The following is a 19,257-nucleotide window of genomic DNA, read 5'->3' as shown; positions in this document are numbered from 1 at the left end:
CCCCCCACCCCCCGCACCTTCAAGGTAGACGGAACTGTGACCACCATCAGAACAGGCCAGGCCTGCAACCGACAGACAGAACAGGCCCAGTGGCCTGAGGAAGGGTAGAGCCGCCCCGCCCCCCGCGCCTGCAAGGTAGGCGGACCTGCGACCCACTGGCAGAACAGCACCAGAGGCCTGCAGAGGGGCAGTGCCGCTGCCTGCGCCTGCAAAGTAGGCAGAACTGCGACCACCGACAGAACAAGCCTAGCGGCCCGCAGAGGGACAGAGCCGCCACCCGCGCCTGCAAGGTAGGCGGACCTGCTACCGACCGGCAGAGCAGGCCCAGTGGCCTGCCGGCGTGGTAGGCACATTGCCCCAATTGGAGGAGGGGCAGAGCCGCCGCCCGCGCCTGCAAGGGAGACTTTGCAACTATACAAGACCAATATAAATATATAGGGGGAAAATTCAATAGCACAACAATTTCACCAAGTAGAAAGGAACGCGAACAGTATGAAGAGACAAGGAAAGAAAGGACCACAAGCAATGCAGGTCAACTCAACTTTAGAAGAGGTAATAGCTGCTGCAGATGGAATGTCAGATAAAGAATTCAGGATATACATGCTTCAGATGATCTGGAGTCTCAAGGAAGACATCAGACAGCAAAATCAGACAATGAAAGATCACTTCAACAATGAATTACATAAACAAATCGAAGAAGCAAAAGATCAACTATACAGGGAGATAGAGGTTATAAAAAACAAACAAACAGAAATCCTAGAAATGCAGGAAGCAATAAACCAACTTAAAAACTCAATTGAGAATACTACCAGCAGAGTAGAACACTTAGAAGATAGAACATCAGACAATGAAGATAAAGTATTTCAACTTGAAAAGAACATAGACAGCTCAGCAAGACTGTTAAGAAACCATGAACAGAACATCCAAGAAATATGGGATAACATCAAGAGACCAAATTTAAGAGTCATTGGGATACAGGAAGGGACAGAGTTTCAAACCAAAGGAATGAGCAATCTATTCAATGAAATAATTCGAGAAAACTTCCCAGACTTGAAGAATGAGACAGAATCCCAAATCCTAGAAGCCTGCAGGACGCCGAATGTGCAAAATCATAAGAGACCCACACCTAGACACATTATAATGAAGATGCCCAACATACAGAATAAGGAGAGAATTTTAAAAGCTACAAGAGAAAGGAAGCAGATCACATTTAGGGGTAAGCCAATCAGGATAACAGCTGATCTTTCAACACAGACTCTGAAAGCTAGAAGATCCTGGAATAACATATTTCAAACACTGAAAGAAAATGGGTTCCAACCAAGAATTGTGTATCCAGCGAAATTAAGCTTCAGGATGGAAGATGAAATTAAAACCTTCCACGATAAACAAAAGTTAAAAGAATTTGCAGTTAGAAAACCATCTCTTCTAAACATCCTTGGCAAAACATTACAGGAAGAGGAAATGGAAAATAACAATGAAAACCAACAGTGGGAGGTAGGACAGTAAAGGGGGGAAAAATAATCAAAGAGGAAAACAAACCATGTTTAGTAACATAAATAAACAAATATGGCTGGAAGAACAACCCATATCTCAATAATAACCCTAAATGTTAATGGCTTAAACTCACCAATCAAGAGACACAGGCTAGTAGAATGGATCACAAAACAAGACCCAACAATATGCTGCCTACAGGAGACGCATTTGATAGGAAAAGACATACATAGGCTGAAGGTGAAAGGTTGGGAAAAATCATATCACTCATATGGACTTCGGAAACAAGCGGGAGTGTCCATACTCATATCAAATAAAATAGATTTCAAGCCAAAGTTAATCAAAAGAGATAAAGAGGGACACTACATACTGCTTAAGGGAACCATACACCAACAAGACATAACAATCATAAATATATATGCCCCAAACAATGGTGCAGCTATGTTCATCAAACAAACTCTTCTCAAGTTCAAGAGTCTAATAGACCACCATACAATAATCATGGGAGACTTCAACACACCTCTCTCGCCACTGGACAGATCTTCCAAACAAAAGTTGAATAAGGAAACTATAGAACTCAATAACACAATTAATAACCTAGACTTAATTGACATATATAGAATATACCACCCAACATCAAGCAGTTACACTTTTTTCTCAGCATCACATGGATCCTTCTCAAAAATAGATCATATATTATGTCACAGGGAAACTCTTAGACAATACAAAGGAGTAGAGATAATACCATGCATCCTATCCGATCATAATGGAATGGAACTGAAAATCAACGATAAAAGAAGGAAGGAAAAAGAATACATCACTTGGAGAATGAACAATAGGTTACTGAATGATCAATGGGTTATAGAAGACATCAAGGAGGAAATTAAAAAATTCTTAGAGATTAATGAAAACACTGACACAACATATCGGAATCTATGGGACACATTGAAAGCAGTTCTAAGAGGAAAATTCATTGCTTGGAGTTCATTCCTTAAAAAAAGAAAAAACCAACAAATAAATGATCTCATACTTCGTCTCAAAATCCTAGAAAAAGAAGAGCAAAACAACAGCAAAAGAAGTAGAAGGCAAGAAATAATTAAAATCAGAGCTGAAATTAATGAAATTGAAAAAATTGACAAAACTAAAAGTTGGTTCTTTGAAAAAATAAACAAAATCGACAGACCCTTAGCCATGCTAGCGAAGAGAAGAAGAGAGAGAACTCAAATTACTAGCATACGGGATGAAAAAGGCAATATCACAACAGACACTTCAGATATACAGAAGATAACAAAAAATTATTTTGAATCCTTATACTCCAATAAATTAGAAGATAGTGAAGGCATCGATAAATTTCTTAAGTCATATGATCTGCCCAGATTGAGTCAGGAGGATATAGACAACCTAAACAGACCAATATCAATTGAGGAAATAGAAGAAACCATCAAAAGACTACCAACTAAGAAAAGCCCAGGACCAGATGGGTATACAGCAGAGTTTTACAAAACCTTTAAAGAGGAACTAATACCAATACTTTTCAAGCTACTTCAGGAAATAGAAAAAGAGGGAGAACTTCCAAATTCATTCTACGAGGCCAACATCACCCTGATACCTAAACCAGACAAAGACACTTCAAAGAAAGAAAACTACAGACCAATATCTCTAATGAACCTAGATGCAAAAATCCTCAATAAAATTCTGGCCACTCGGATACAAAAACATATCAAAAAAATTGTGCACCATGATCAAGTAGGATTCATCCCTGGGATGCAAGGCTGGTTCAATATACAGAAATCAATAAATGTTATTCACCACATCAATAGACTTAAAAATAAGAACCATATGATCATCTCGATAGATGCGGAAAAAGCATTCGACAAAGTACAGCATCCCTTTATGTTCAAAACTCTAGAAAAACTAGGGATAACAGGAACATACCTCAATATTGTAAAAGCAATCTATGCTAAGCCTCAGGCTAGCATCATTCTGAATGGAGAAAAATTGAAGGCATTCCCTCTAAAATCTGGAACAAGACAGGGATGCCCTCTCTCACCACTTCTGTTCAACATAGTTCTCGAAACACTGGCCAGAGCAATTAGACAGACGAAAGAAATTAAAGGCATCAAAATAGGAAAAGAAGAACTTAAATTATCACTATTTGCAGATGACATGATTCTATACCTAGCAGACCCAAAAGAGTCTACAAAGAAACTATTAGAGCTAATAAATGAATTCAGCAAAGTGGCAGGATATAAAATCAACACGCATAAATCAAAGGCATTCCTGTATATCAGCGACAAATCCTCTGAAATGGAAATGAGGACAACCACTCCATTCACAATATCTTCAAAAAAAATAAAATACTTGGGAATCAACCTAACAAAAGAGGTGAAAGACCTATACAATGAAAACTACAGAACCCTAAAGAGAGAAATAGAAGAAGATCTTAGAAGATGGAAAAATATACCCTGTTCATGGATAGGCAGAACTAACATCATCAAAATGGCGATATTACCAAAAGTTCTCTATAGGTTTAATGCAATGCCAATCAAAATCCCAACGGCATTTCTTGTAGAAATAGAGAAAGCAATCATGAAATTCATATGGAAAAATAAAAGACCCAGAATAGCAAAAACAACTCTAAGCAGGAAGTGTGAATCAGGCGGTATAGTGATACCAGACTTCAAACTATACTACAGAGCAATAGTAACAAAAACAGCATGGTACTGGTACCAAAACAGGCGGGTGGACCAATGGTACAGAATAGAGGACACAGAAACCAATCCACAAAACTACAACTACCTTATATTTGATAAAGGGGCTAAAAGCATGCAATGGAGGAAGGATAGCATCTTCAACAAATGGTGCTGGGAAAACTGGAAATCCATATGCAACAAAATGAAACTGAATCCCTTTCTCTCGCCATGCACAAAAGTGAATTCAAAATGGATCAAGGAGCTTGATATCAAATCAGAGACACGCCGTCTGATAGAAGAAAAAGTTGGCTATGATCTACATACTGTGGGGTCGGGCTCCAAATTCCTCAATAGGACACCCATAGCACAAAAGTTAATAACTAGAATCAACAAATGGGACTTACTCAAACTAAAAAGTTTTTTCTCAGCAAAAGAAACAATAAGAGAGGTAAATAGAGAGCCTACATCCTGGGAACAAATCTTTACTCCTCACACTTCAGATAGAGCCCTAATATCCAGAGTATACAAAGAACTCAAAAAATTAGACAATAAGAGAACAAACAACCCAATCAACAAATGGGCCAAGGACCTGAACAGACACTTCTCAGAGGAGGACATACAATCAATCAACAAGTACATGAAAAAATGCTCACCATCTCTAGCAGTCAGAGAAATGCAAATCAAAACCACCCTAAGATACCATCTCACTCCAGTTAGATTGGCAGCCATTTTGAAGTCAAACAACAACAAGTGCTGGCGAGGATGCGGGGAAAAGGGTACACTTGTACACTGCTGGTGGGACTGCAAATTGGTGCAGCCAATTTGGAAAGCAGTATGGAGATTTCTTGGAAAGCTGGGAATGGAGCCACCATTTGACCCAGCTATTCCCCTTCTCGGTCTATTCCCTAAAGACCTAAAAAGAGCATGCTACAGGGACACTGCTACATCGATGTTCATAGCAGCACAATTCACAATAGCAAGACTGTGGAACCAACCTAGATGCCCTTCAATAGATGAATGGATAAAAAAAATGTGGCATTTATACACAATGGAGTATTACTCTGCATTAAAAAATGACAAAATCATAGAATTTACAGGGAAATGGATGGCACTAGAGCAGATTATGCTAAGTGAAGCTAGCCAATCCCTAAAAAACAAATGCCAAATGTCTTCTTTGATATAAGGAGAGTAACTAAGAACAGAGTAGGATCGAAGAGCACGAGAAGAAGATTAACATTAAACAGGGATGAGAGGTGGGAGGGAAAGGGAGAGAGAAGGGAAATTGCATGGAAATGGAAGGTCCCTCAGAGTTATACAAAAGTACATACAAGAGGAAGTGAGGGGAAAGGGAAAAATAATACAAGGGGGACAAATGAATGTCAGTAGAGGGGGCAGAGAGAGAAGAGGGGAGGGGAGGGGAGGGGAGGGGGGATAGTAGAGAATAGGAAAGGCAGCAGAACACAACAGACACTAGTATGGCAATATGTAAATCAATGGATGTGTAACTGATGTAATTCTGCAATCTGTATATGGGGTAAAAATGGGAGCTCATAACCCACTTGAATCAAAGTGTGAAATATGATATATCAAGAACTATGTAATGTTTTGAACAGCCAACAATAAAAAAAAAATAAATAAATAAAAATAAATAAATAAATAAATAAATAAAAAGTCATACATATTGTCAATTATCTTAGTAAACAAACATGATTCAACTTACTCTCTTTAAATTCTGAATTTTGAGGTCTTTAACAGAATGTTACAGAATTAATGTAATTTTATTTTAACCCCAATCCACTCTTAAATTTTCATAAGAGCTTAAGTCAATAAAAGTCCAAGTGGGCCTATGATATCTGAAAATTTTTGTTGATTAAGGGTATCTATATTAAAAGTTAATAGTCCTACTATTTAAAAAAGTTAATAGTCCTATTGCAGCATTAAGTAAAATACACATTATCCACTGAGTAACAAGTTTTGTTACTTTCAAGCAGGGTATAAACTTGGTCATCTGAGAGGTTCTCTGATAACTTATTTTGTTTGTTGTGTTTTCCTAAAGGATCAAAATCGCCATTTGAGATATTAAAATTAGAGACATAAAGATGAAACCAAATTCCACAAATTCAGATCATTGCTACAATTGATCAACACCAAAGAAGAACTGAGGGTCAAAATTAATGCAATTATCAAAAAAAAAGAAAAACTACACAAAATAATTAAGCTTGTCTCACTGAAGATGAGAAGATCACTGAAGATGGGAAGACCTACGTGGAATGAGAAAGGGAAGGGATAAGGACAAGAAGGAGATAGATGGTGGTGGAGAAGATGGAGAGGACTTAGTAAACAGAATGATGATGGGGGAAGCAGAGAGAAGAAAGCAATTGCAGGAAAAATTCAGGTCTGAGTATCAAGGTATTTAGCAGCAGTTAAAGCTTACAGTACCAATGTATTAGTATGTCCCTGGTCTATGAACATGTGTAGAAGAACGGATTATGAACTAAAACCACACAAGACAGTGGAAAGACCATACACCATCAGGTGAATTAACAGTAGATATGCAGAAAAAAAATTATGTCAGATGCATATGTGATCACTTCAACTCCCTTCTGAGTGTTCCCAGTGCATTTATTTGTCTTCAGGAAGAAAAAATATACTACTTGTTGCATGGATTCTGAGACCAGTTGATATCATTGGTGATTTCTGTTCTTTTCCTTTCCCTCCTTGTCCCTCACTCTGGGTGCTCTGAATTTGTTACAGTATACATACTCATCCATGTCTTGCTGTGGAGTACAGGCTGTTCTTTCTGTCTGGAATACCCTTCTTCTTTTTATTTATTTTATTTATTTATTTTTTTTGAGGTGCTAGAAATCAAATCTAAACCTGCACACAAACATTAGACAAGCTACAACAGTAGTTTGAATATGGTTTTGTTGTACAGGATAAAAAAAAAAACTAGGAACCTTTTCCTATTTAATAGTAGGTGAAGTAATTGAGAATCAATAAATTGCTCAGGAAGAATTTATAAAGTCAGATGAAAAGAAATAAAGAATGAACTTTAAGAGGAAAGTAGAAGGAATGGTCAGAAGATGGATGGAAAAGGAATGATAAGAGATTTGGGGAAAAAATAGGAAAGAGTGATGTTCAAGAAGACAGGACAGATAGAATTTTAAGAAAGAAGGAATAAATAAAATACATAGAGAGGCCAACCAGCAGATATAGCATTTTAGACATAAAGAGGTTTTTAAGATAAATGTGAATACAAAACTTATCTCAATGGATCATTGAATAAGTATAAAAGAAAATATAAAGAATTATTTTGGTTTATCTGCTAAAAAAACAAATGCAACAGCAGAGAATATGGTGCTATTTATTTTATTAGATAAGACTTAAAAAGTTTATATTGTGGAATACCAACCACAAAGGTAGGAAACCATAAACCTGAGTTCAACCAAACAGAACACAAGCGACAGAACGATTTCAGTTTGCAGGTTTGAGGACAGACAATAGAGTCTGACTTTTAACTTCCAGTTCATTCTACACTGCTGCCAGATTATTTATCTTAAAATATGCAATTCTTTCCTGGTCAAAACACTTCAATGGTTACTCAGTGCTTCCAAAAAGAAACCCAAATTCTACGGTCTACCATTCAAAGACTTCCATGGTCTGGCATTTGCAGCTATTTCTTGACACCTGTCTTCATGCATGCTGTACTCCAGTTATGTTTGATTACTTCTGTTCTTCAAGGACTCCTTGCATGCATGCCACACATGTTATGGCTCACTTTTTAAGATCCATAAAGAATGCCACCTCCACCATGGCATTTTCTAAAAAAAAAGCCCAAATCAGATAGGCTTTTTATCCTCAGAGTCCCTGTTCAAAATTCTCATGAGATTTATTAAGACCATTTTACAAAATAGTAATTTCTGCATTCCTTTTTCTTCTAAGAGAAAGATAACACTTTGTTTATTTTTTACAATGCATAGTTTCTGAAAGAGTGCCAAGCACATAATATAAATTTAGTAATGATTATTAATTGCCTAGAAAATTTCAAGACTTAAGTCCTATATTACAAAATTTTGCATTAAAAAAGATTGAATGTCATACTCGACCAGCAATCAAAGTTGTAACCTAACAGGTATATGTATTGAAATAATATGTACTATTTCCTATAAAATATTTTATTTTTTTTTAATTTTTTATTGTTGGTTGTTCAAAACATTACATAGTTCTTGACATATCATATTTCACACTTTGATTCAAGTGGGTTATGAACTCCCATTTTTACCCCATATACAGATTGCAGAATCACATCAGTTACACATCCATTGATTTACATATTGCCATACTAGTGTCTGTTGTGTTCTGCTGCCTTTCCTATCCTCTACTATCCCCCCTCCCCTCCCCTCCCCTCCCCTCTTCTCTCTCTACCCCCTCTACTGTCATTCATTTCTCCCTATAAAATATTTTAAATGTTATAAATTAAAGACTGTAACATGGTAAAAGCAATAAAGTTACTTTTAGTAAAAGAATAAAAAATACTTAAGACATTGCTGCTCAAGCCATGACTCAATAATTAATCTTATAAAAAGAAGTTCAGAATACATTGCCAAGATCATAAAGTTATATGTTCTTTACTCAAATTTAAAATAAAAAGTCACCTTGTAAAAAAATAAATTCATGTCAAGATTTTATGTCAGCTCCTTAGGAAATCAATAGATGTAATGCATCTTTCCAGAGCTTTTGAACAATTATAAGTGCTGTAGTTTCAGCTGATACTTGGCTGTAGTTTCAGCTGATACTTTGAATGCCTACTTTTTGCATGATCTAGGTACATTCATAAATAACATCTTATTTAATATTCATAACAATCCTGTGAGATAACTATATTAGGATTCCATTCTGCAGATTAAGAAATTCACTCAGATATTTTACTCACCAAGAACTACATAGCTGGGATGTATTAGAGCTTAGAATCTCCACACTCAAAAACACTAGAAGATTTTGTTCACCAAACTAAGTTTCATTATGGCTTAACAATTTGTTTACTCCAGCAAAAAGTACACTATAAAGTATAAAATTTTAGTAATAAGAGTTAAACAAAGAATTTACTGTCCAAGATGACTCATCCTCAGCTATCCCCAAAATTCAAATTAGCCCATGTACCTTCTCTAAGTATTCTATTTAATCAACATTTTAATGCATGTATGGAAATTTAGCCTGAGGCAACAAAGTATCAGAAGGCTGAGATTTGTAATAGATAAGAATGGCTATCAACATCTCTAGCAATTAGAGAAATATAAAATCAAAACAATTCTAAGATGTCATCTCACTCCAGTCAGAATGGAAATTATCAAGAATACAAGCAACAATAAATGTTGATGAGGATGTGGGGATAAAGGAACACTCAAACATTGCTAGTGTGACTGCAAATGGGTTCAGCCATTATGGAAAGCTGTATGGAGATTCCTCAGAAAACTTGGAATTGAACCACCATTTGACCCAGCTATCCTACTCTTCAGTTTATACCCAAAGGACTTAAAATCAGCATACTATAGTGACGCATCCACATCAGTGTTTATAGCAGCTCAACTCACAATAGCTAAACTATGGAACCAACCTAGGTGCCCCTCAACAGATAGGATTAAAAAGATGTGGTATATATACATAATGGAATATTACTCAGCCTTAAAGAAGAATGAAATTATGGCAGGAAAATGGATGGAGCTGGAGAATATCATGCAAAGCCAAGTAAGCCAATCCCAAAAATGTTTTCTCTGATATGTAAGATGCTAACTTACAATGGCAGGGGTGGCAGGGAAGAATAAAGGTACTTTGGATTAGGTAGAGGAGATTAAAAGAAGGGAGCAGGTATGGGGGTAGGAAGGACAGTAGAATGAATTAGACATTATTACTCTATCTTCATATATAACTACACTATATCAGTGTGAATCTACATCATGTACAATCAGAAAAAGGAGAAGTTATACTCCGTTTTATGTATGATGTATCAAAATGTATTCTACTGTCACATATAACTAATGAGAACAACAACAAAAAAAGAATGGCTATCATCAGCCTCATTTATAAGTAATTTGTTTGTAAAGCTTGAGGTCATTTTAAGGAAGTTTTTTGATGTGTTCTAAGAACACCCTGCTGCTTTGATTTTTATAATTAACAATGTTGTCATAGCTACTCCAAAAAGATTTTGCTTAACAAAATAAACCTGCTGGCCTACCTATGTCTAAATAGCCATAAATTTTGATTAGTGAGTCATTTCTATACTTTTATAACTGTTGAACATTCTACATAATGCTCTTAAATACAGCCTGTATCTTACTCAGTTCTACTTCAAACAGATGATGTCTATCTTGAAGACAATTCAAAGCAACCTGATAATCACAGAATAATATTTTCCTTGTTTCACATTTGGTACAGATTTTAATATATCACTACTTCTGTATTGTGCTGTGAATTGTATTAAATCAAAAAGTGAGCTGTCTCTCCCTTTGGGAGTTAACATTGAGGGGAAATCCTTCTTGTAAAGGGCTTTTCACTGAAACTCGTGTCTGCAAATGCAGCCTTAGACATGAGCTGGTTAAAATTCCTACAGCTTATGGAAGCATGTACTACTTGGATTCTGAGAAACAACTGTGAAACTGTCGTCTTTTACTGTGGTCTCCTGAGAAGTACAGCTTTTCCTTTTTGGATTCCCTGTGCGTGGTAAACTTGAGGGCTAAGGCTTATTGAGAGAAGTATGAGACAGGTTCCCATAGGTCTCATGAGTTTCAAAGTGTCTCCTGAGACAAGGTACTGACTACCTTTCCTCTGGGTTAGCTTTCCCAGGATATTTGTATAGCAAATAGCTTTGGTAAAGATAGCGTCTTCCTCCAAAGGAAAAAGCAGGTTTGCTTATTATCCACTGTATTAATGTTAATGACAGCCTCAAGTTAAAGATCAGACTGGCTTATCATCCTTCATTAAAGAGCTGGAAACCATCAACTTGAGTTTCCTCTCTTACAACCCCCAACAAGCAACATCCCACAGCAGGCATCTGGTCCTCTTCATATCATTCTTTGGCAACTGGGGTTTGGTGAAGTAGCATCAAAATGCTAATACTGTGGTAACTGCTGATTTTCTTGTCTTCTCTCTTTGACCTACAAGCCTGCCTCAGCAAGGATCCATGATACTACAACAGGCAAACTTGCTACCTGGCAAGTAGGGTAAAATGTCAGGGTAAAATGTCCTTTATAGTCTGTCAGCAATGACAGCTTCAGGGGAGATGGGGTTATCTGAGTACTCACTTTCAAAAAACAAAATCATATTTGGGATTTCTGTATCCCTCACTATCTATACTAACCAATCTAGCACTCTTGTCTCATTCTTCAAAAAAATGTGTCATGTTCCTAGACCAAAACTCACCTGAAACACTTAGTCATTCCTGCTTTATTCACAATCCTTCCTTTGTCACTTAGTGACAGAATGGAGCCAGGTTGTCAGGCACAGTGGTGCACGCCTGTAATTCTAGAGGCTCAGGAGGCTAAGGCAGAGGATCAAAAGTTCAAGGCCAGCCTCAGCAATTCAGTGATGCCACAAACAACTTAGTGAGACTCTGTCTCTAAATAAAAATATATAAAAAGGGTTGGGGGTATGGTTCAGTGGTCACCCCTGGGTTCAAACCCTGGTACCAAAAAAAAAAAGAAAGAAAGAAAGAATGAAGCCAGATTCCCCTCCTGATAGTTCTTGTTTAAAAGAGAATTAGGGATATGGTTTTCTCCTTTGGATTAAGCAAAACAGGAATGTCTTATTACTTATTCCTTTTTGATATTTTTAAACTAGTTTGCTGAAGCCTAATTGATTTGTAAAAAGTTTACATATTAAATGTATACAAATTAATGAGTATGGATATAAGTGTAGAACCATGGAAACATCACTATAAACATAACCACCCCCTTCAAAATTTTCCTTCTACCCTCTTTATTAGTGTGTGTGTGTGTGCGTGTGTGTATTAACAACACTCAACGTAAGTTCTAGCTTCATACCAAATTTTGAGGATATGATACAATGTTATTTACTACAGGCACCACCCTATAAGTAGATCTCCAGGACTTATTCATGTTGTTTAACTAACACTGTATCTTTTAACACTACCCTGCTCCTTATACCCCCATTCTCTGCTCCTATCAGTTTGACCTTTTCAGATCCCTCACATAAGTGGTATCTTGTAGTGTTTGTCCTTCTGTGTCTGGCTTATTCCACTTGGTTTAATGGCCTCTAAGTTTATACATGTTGTTGTAAATGGCAGACTTTCTTTTAAAACATGAATGATTTTCCATTGTATGTATATGCCACATTTTTTTATCCATTCTTCTGTTGATGGACACTTACGTTGCTTCCATATCTTGACTAGAGTACATAAAGGTATGAACATTGAATGCAGACACCTCTTCCAGATCTTGATTTCAATGCTTTTGGGTATATGCCCATAAGTAGGATTTCTGGATCATATGCTAGCTCTATTTTTAATTTTTTGAGAAACTTCCATACTGATCTACATTTGCTTCACCAATTTACATTTCTATCAACAGTGTACAAGGGTGCCCTTTCCTCCATATCCTTTCAACCCTTGCTATCCTTTTCCTTAAATAGCTATTCTAATAGATGTATGATAGTTCATGTGGTTAGATTTGCATCTTCCTGGCAATTAGTGATATTAAGTACTTTATATACCTGTTGGTTAGGTGTATGTCTTTTTTGGAGAACTATCCATTACAGTTTCCTTGCTCATTTTTAAATCAAATTATGAGTTTTCTCTTGTTGAGTTTTGGGGTTCCTTTACATATTTCAAATATTAACCTTTGTTAAATATTTTACAAATATTTCCTCACTTTCTTTGGGTTGCTTTTTATTTTGTGATTTTAACTGCTGTGCAAAAGCCATTTATTTGATATAATCTCATTTGTCTTATTTTACTTTTTCTACCTGTGTTTTGGCATTAAATCCAAGAAATCATCATCAAGATCAATGTCAAGAAGTTTTTTCCCCATGCTGTCTTTAAAGATTTTTATATTTCAGGTCTGACAATTCTTTAATGTATTTGGTGGGGGGGGGGGGCGTAGCAGGGATTAAACCCAGGGTCACTTAACCACTGAGAGCCGCATCCCCAGACCTTTTTATTTTTTTATTTTGATACAGAGTTTCGCTGTGTTGCTTAGGGTCTCACTAAATTGCTGAGGCTGGCTTTGAATTTGCAGTCCTCTGCCTCAGCCTCCTGAGCTGCTGGGATTACAGGTATGTGCCGCACACCTCACTTGGCTCTTTAATGAATTTTGAATTGATCCTTGTGTATGGTATAAACATTCACTTTTGTTCTTTTGCATGTAAATATCCAATTTTCCCAGCCCCTTTTATTCAAGAGACTCTATTTTCCCCAGTGTGTATTCTTAGCACTTCTTTTGAAGATCCGTTGACTGTATATGAATGGGTTTATTTTTGGACGTTCCACTCTGTTCCATTGGTTTATATGTCTTTTTATGCCCATACCATACTATTGATTACTGCACCATTACAAATATATTTTGAAATCAGGAATTCTGATGCCTCCATCTTTATTCTTTCTCAAGACTATTTAGTCTATTCAAGGTCTTTTCTAGTCCACTATGAATTTTAGGAGTTCTTTTCTATTTCAGTAAAAAAGAAAAAAAATGCCATTGGGATTTTAATAGAGATTGCATCAAAACTGCAGATCGAGGGTAGTATGGACATATTAACATGGCATGTCTTTCATCTATTTGTACCTTTTTAAATTTTTTCATCAATGTTTTGTAGTTTTTTTTTTTTTTAACAAGCTTTTCATCTCCTAGGTTAACCTTATTCCTAAATATTTTGTTCTTTTTAATGCTAATGTATATGAGATAATTTTCTGGATTTCTTTTTTGAGTAGTTCAGTAGTGGTGCAAAGAAATGCAACTGATTTTTGCACGTTAGTTTTGTAGTCTGCCACCCTACTGAATTCATTAGTTATAATAGTATTTTGGCAGAGTCATCATAGTTTTCTTCATATAAGATCATGTCATCTGTGAACAGATAATTTTATTTCTGCCTTTCCAAATTAAATACCTTTTATTTATTTTTCTCAACTAATTGGTCTGGCTAGAACTTCCATTACTATATTGAAGAGAAGTGGTAGGAGTGGGTGTCCTTGCTTTGTTCCAGACCTTGGAGAAAAAACAATTTTTCACCCACTATTTTAGCTGTGGACTTCTCATACACAGACTTTATCATGTTGAGGTAATTTCCTTTTTTTTTTTTTTTTTTTTTTTAATTTTTTATTGTTGGCTGTTCAAAACATTACATAGTTCTTGATATATCATATTTCACAATTTGATTCAAGTGGGTTATGAGCTCCCATTTTTACCCCATATACAGATTGTAATTTCCTTTTATACCTAATTTCTTGACAGCTATGTTATTTTTTCATAAAAAGATGTTGAATTTTTTCAAATGATTTTTCTTCCTTTTGGGGGATGATCATGTGATTTTTTTATTCTTCGTTGTTAATTGACATTGATGGGTCACATTGATTGATTTCTGTATATTAAGTCATCCTTTCTCACTAGGGATAAATCCCATTTGGTCATGAAGTATGATCCTTTTAAAGCGCTACTGAATTTGACTTTCCAGTTGTTTTGTTGAGGAATTTTCCATCTACGTTCATCAGAAATATTGTCTTGTAGCTTATTTGTGGTGTCTGTGTACGACTTTGGTATGAGGGTTTTTCTAGCTTTATAAAATGACAGTGGAAGTGTTTCCTCTTCTATTTTCTGAAAACATTTTAGAAAAATTGGTATTGATCCTTTAAATCTTTGGAATAATTTACCCAAAAAAGCATTTAGATCTAGGCTTTTTTTCCTTGGGAGATTTTTGATTACTAACTCAATCTTTGCCTGTTGGTCTATTCAGGCTTTCAAGCTCTTGATTCAGTCTTAGTAGGCTGACTATTTTTAGGAATTTCTCTATGGATTCTAAGTAGTTAGATTTGTTGGTCTATCACTGCTCATAATAGTCCTTTATAATCTATTTTTTATATCTGTGAGATCAACTGGAATGTCTTCACTTTCATTTACAATTTTATTTTTCTGAATCTTCTCTCTTATTCTTAGTCTTGCTAAGGGTTTATCAATTTTATCTTCTCAAAAAAACTATTAATTCCATTGATTCCTTCTATTAGTGTTTATTTCTATTGCACTCATTTTTGTACTAATCTTTATTATTCCATTCCTTCTGCAAATTTTGGACTTAGATTCTTCTTCCATGCCTTATACGGCCAAGGCTAATTATACACCTAATCCAAGATCTGATGGAAGCATTCCTGTATAATCAGGAAATTGTTTTAAACCAATAGTCTGTTATTATTTCAAATTTTGTCAAAAACTAGTTTTACCTCTTATCTAAATTTGCTTCAAATTGATTGTAAATATAATTAACATAATTTCTTTTATTCTTAAAGAGATTCATTTTTCATGTATTTTCTATAGAAAGCATTCAAGTTAGCTATTAATATTTACTCATATTGAATTAAGTTCTTCCTAGAATGGGATAGGCAGGGGGTGGATATCATCTCACCTTAAAAATATTTTTCACATGACCAAAATTGCAAGGAATATCTAATTTTTCAAGTAATCTATGAGTTTTTTCTATGTTAATTTTTCCACCTCTAAATTCATCCTGAATCTTCGATAAAAACCATGTATGAAGCAAAAAAAGTTAAGGAAATTCTCAAAGAAAGTCATTGAATATTTAAAATTCTTAAATATGTTATCTTTCTTCAGTTTACAGTATTTATTTTAATTTTAAAAGATGATGTATTTATGATTAAAGTAAATGACAAGATATGATAAATAATATTTAAAACAAAATTAAAAAGTTACTATTCTATAATAAAGATATGAAAAGGCATAACAAAAACAAAATACCAGAAATGAACTTATTACTTGGGAAACACATTAAAACGCTATTATAGGGCTTTGCTTGGACTTCACAGGCAGCTGGGCTCCAAGATTCCCTCTCACTTTACTTCCTTCATGCAGAAAGGTGGGAAAAATGATACTTAATCTTATGGAAGGTGGAAGCATTAAATAAATTCACACTATGTCACTGAACACAGATTTTGCTACTGAGCATTCAAAATATAGTAACAATGAGTAAATACTATTATAACTTTATTCAAATGTCCAGTTTAATATATGTCTCCAAAGCAACATTCTAGGAACAATCAATAAGGCTTCAAAATAACTTGATAACTATATATTTGGTACAAGGGACAAAAATAAAATAATCTAGTGTACTTATTATATACAGATACACTACAAAAATTAGGACACTTCAATCTGAAAACTAAGGTTAAGATAAAATAATCTAGCAATCTATAAAATCATAAAAGCTATAGGTAAATACTGTTCAAAATCCCACTCAATTTCAGATTGTCAGAACCTATGAAAAGTCTTCAAATTGAATAGCCATGTGACAAAATGTGTGTTCTTATAGGACGAGCCACAGGAAAGTGCAGGACAGATAAGGGAAGAAAGCCATAGTTCACATTTAAGTGAGAGACTTCAGACTGGTACTTTTCTAAAAAGAATGAGAAAAAGAGTCAAAGAGGATAAACTAAGAAAAAGACAAGGAAAAAGGAACAGAAAGAACTTTGCAATGGATATCTTGCTTCCATATTTTCATGACTTATCCTGAAGTTTCTCCTTGCTTAGAAGTCTCTCCTCAGTTGGTGTTGTCACAGGTTCCAAATGTAACTAACTCTGCCTCTCTGTGGAAAAGGAATTTCTTGGTACTCATCGGCTGTTGCCACTGCCACCACTTTTCTAGGGAGAAAGCAAAGAACACACAGTGGTTTGTTGCCTTTGTTCTTTGAAACGAACATACTTAAATGGCACGGAAATATCACATAAGACACGGTCACTGCATGATCCTGCCCAACCTTTTGGGTTTCTTACATTTTCTAACCACAATGATTATAAATGTCACATCCCTTGCTGTCCGGCACTTTTCTGTTGGCTACTGCTATATCTCATTTTATTTTTACCATTTTGTTCAAAGCCTTCAAACCTCTCATCACAATGTGCTTCCAGTGGGTTGGGGCAGCTATTCTAAGGGCCTGAGTAAAAATCAATGCCATTGTGATCCTTGAAGATTGGAACATGCTGTCAAACACTCCCTAGAAACTCTGGGTAGTTTCTCTAGGTCCCTGACAACATACAACGCACATAGACACACACCACTTTTGAAGAAGCCTGTTCAGGAGGCTAAATTCTTAAAATCTTCAAAATTGGTATAGCTGGTTGACTGGGCACCACGCTGTTAGGTGACTGTCATTTTTTCTTTTGGTCTGAACACCCATTGTGATATCATCAAAAGTTCCACACTTCATAAAGAAGCGTGACTTTATGACTTCACTGGGAGACTCAGAGCTTGCCAGCCTGTCTGTTTTCATGGGTGGACATAATGATCTTAAGCTTGAATGATTAACACCTTGATGGGAAACGTGTCCCATGGAATGTTTTCTCATCCTTTGAACACTCATTTCAGAAGCTTTGCTTCTGCTGTAACCAAACATGTCACTTAGTGTTCTAAGTAGGAAAGAGAAAGAAAGAGTAATTCGCAGACTATTAATACAGGCACCTCCAGGGGAATTTGTAAATGCCTTTGATGATCTCTGTCTGCTTATACGTGATGAAAAACTCATGCACCATCAAGGTGAGTGTGCAGGCCACCAACATTGCCAAAAATATTCTGTTCCACTCTGCATCGATGGAAATCCAGTACTCTTATCTCACCACAATGTAATGGGTGACTACCGATTTTTTGACTATCAAAGCAAACTTTCTTTCAAATTTGACCTGCTTCAAAATCAGTTGAGAGACATCCGAAGTCACGGTATTATTCGGAATGAGACTGAATATCTGAGAACTGTTGTTCTGTGTGCCTTAAAACTCTACGTTAATGACCACTTTCCAACAGGAAACTGCAATGTGCTGAGAAAAACTATCAAAAATAAGGAGTTCTTGATAGCTTGCATCGAGGATCACAACTATGAAACAGGAGACTGCTGGAATGGGCTTTGGAAATCTAAATGGATTTTCCAAGTGAATCCATTTCTAACCCAAGTCACAGGAAGAATTTTCCTGCAAGCTCACTTCTTCAGGTGTGTCAACCTTCATGTCAAAATATCTAAGGACCTGAAAGAAAGCTTGGAAGTAGTTAACCAAGCCCAATTGGCTCTAAGTTTTGCAAGACTTGTGGAAGAGCAAGAGAATAGATTTCAAGCTTCCGTCTTAGACGAATTACAGGAGTTATCCAATGAAGCCCTGAGAAAAATTATACGAAGGGATCTTCCAGTGACCCGCACTCTCATTGACTGGCAGAGGATACTCTCTGACTTGAATCTGGTGATGTATCCTAAGTTAGGATATGTCATTTATTCAAGAAGTGTGTTGTGCAACTGGATAATATAAAGGATTGCTCCTGGTAATTGTCTTGGCCTAACTTGGTGTGTTTCTGGCAAACAGATGTTTTCCTAAAGGTGAGCAATCCCTAGAGATGCCTAGTCCATCCAAGTTCACATAGGGAAAAGTATAAAAAGTCATTTCACTCAGGCAGTATTCACCAATATGGAAAGAAAGTGTGGAGCAAATGTATTTCACAGTGTTATCTACCATAAAAGCAGACATTTATTAGAATCTAAAATACCTTTATAGAAGTGGCACTCTAGAAATGTATGAGTGGCCAAGATTAAGGCCGTGTGTGTGTGTGTGTGTGTGTGTGTGTGTAGAAATGAATTCTTACTGTCTTTGGAACTGAGAAGTTATGCAAATGAACATCACTCTGCAAGTGATATCTTACATAATTCAATTCAGTCCTAGACCAGCCCTGAAAGCATAGATTTCAACAAATGACATTAGATTTGGATGTTCCATGTAACCAACTGATATCAGAAATCTGGTCTAGATAAAGAACTGTTAGTAAACTTGGCTTCACTGCCACTATACTCCCTCCTCCCTCTCCACCC

At 36.0% G+C, this 19,257-nt stretch overlaps 2 protein-coding genes across 2 annotated transcripts in view; one reads left to right on the top strand and one right to left on the bottom strand.

Annotated features, from left to right (window-relative positions):
• Window positions 1-15,935, bottom strand: part of Plcz1 (phospholipase C zeta 1) — a gene marked incomplete at its 5' end in the record, with an annotated part of 51,680 nt that extends 35,745 nt beyond the window's left edge. The window contains one exon of the mRNA XM_027955948.2: window positions 15,804-15,935. Coding sequence (XP_027811749.1) covers window positions 15,804-15,935 — 132 coding nt within the window. The remainder of the gene's footprint in view (window positions 1-15,803) is intronic.
• A 1,868-nt stretch (window positions 15,936-17,803) lies between these two features.
• Window positions 17,804-18,703, top strand: Capza3 (capping actin protein of muscle Z-line subunit alpha 3). The gene has a single exon (XM_027955998.2). The coding sequence runs from the start codon at window positions 17,804-17,806 to the stop codon at window positions 18,701-18,703; it is 900 nt and encodes a 299-aa protein (XP_027811799.1).
• Window positions 18,704-19,257: the final 554 nt, after the last annotated feature.

This window comes from Marmota flaviventris, chromosome 3 (assembly GCF_047511675.1).
Source record: "Marmota flaviventris isolate mMarFla1 chromosome 3, mMarFla1.hap1, whole genome shotgun sequence".
NCBI classification, from domain to species: domain Eukaryota; kingdom Metazoa; phylum Chordata; class Mammalia; order Rodentia; family Sciuridae; genus Marmota; species Marmota flaviventris.
Note: the sequence above shows the minus strand (reverse complement) of the source record. Positions and strands in the feature narration are given on the sequence as shown.

Coding starts and splice junctions, on each gene's coding strand:
- Capza3 (XM_027955998.2), top strand. CDS start 17,804: ATGTCACTTAGTGTTCTAAGTAGGAAAGAGAAAGAAAGAGTAATTCGC.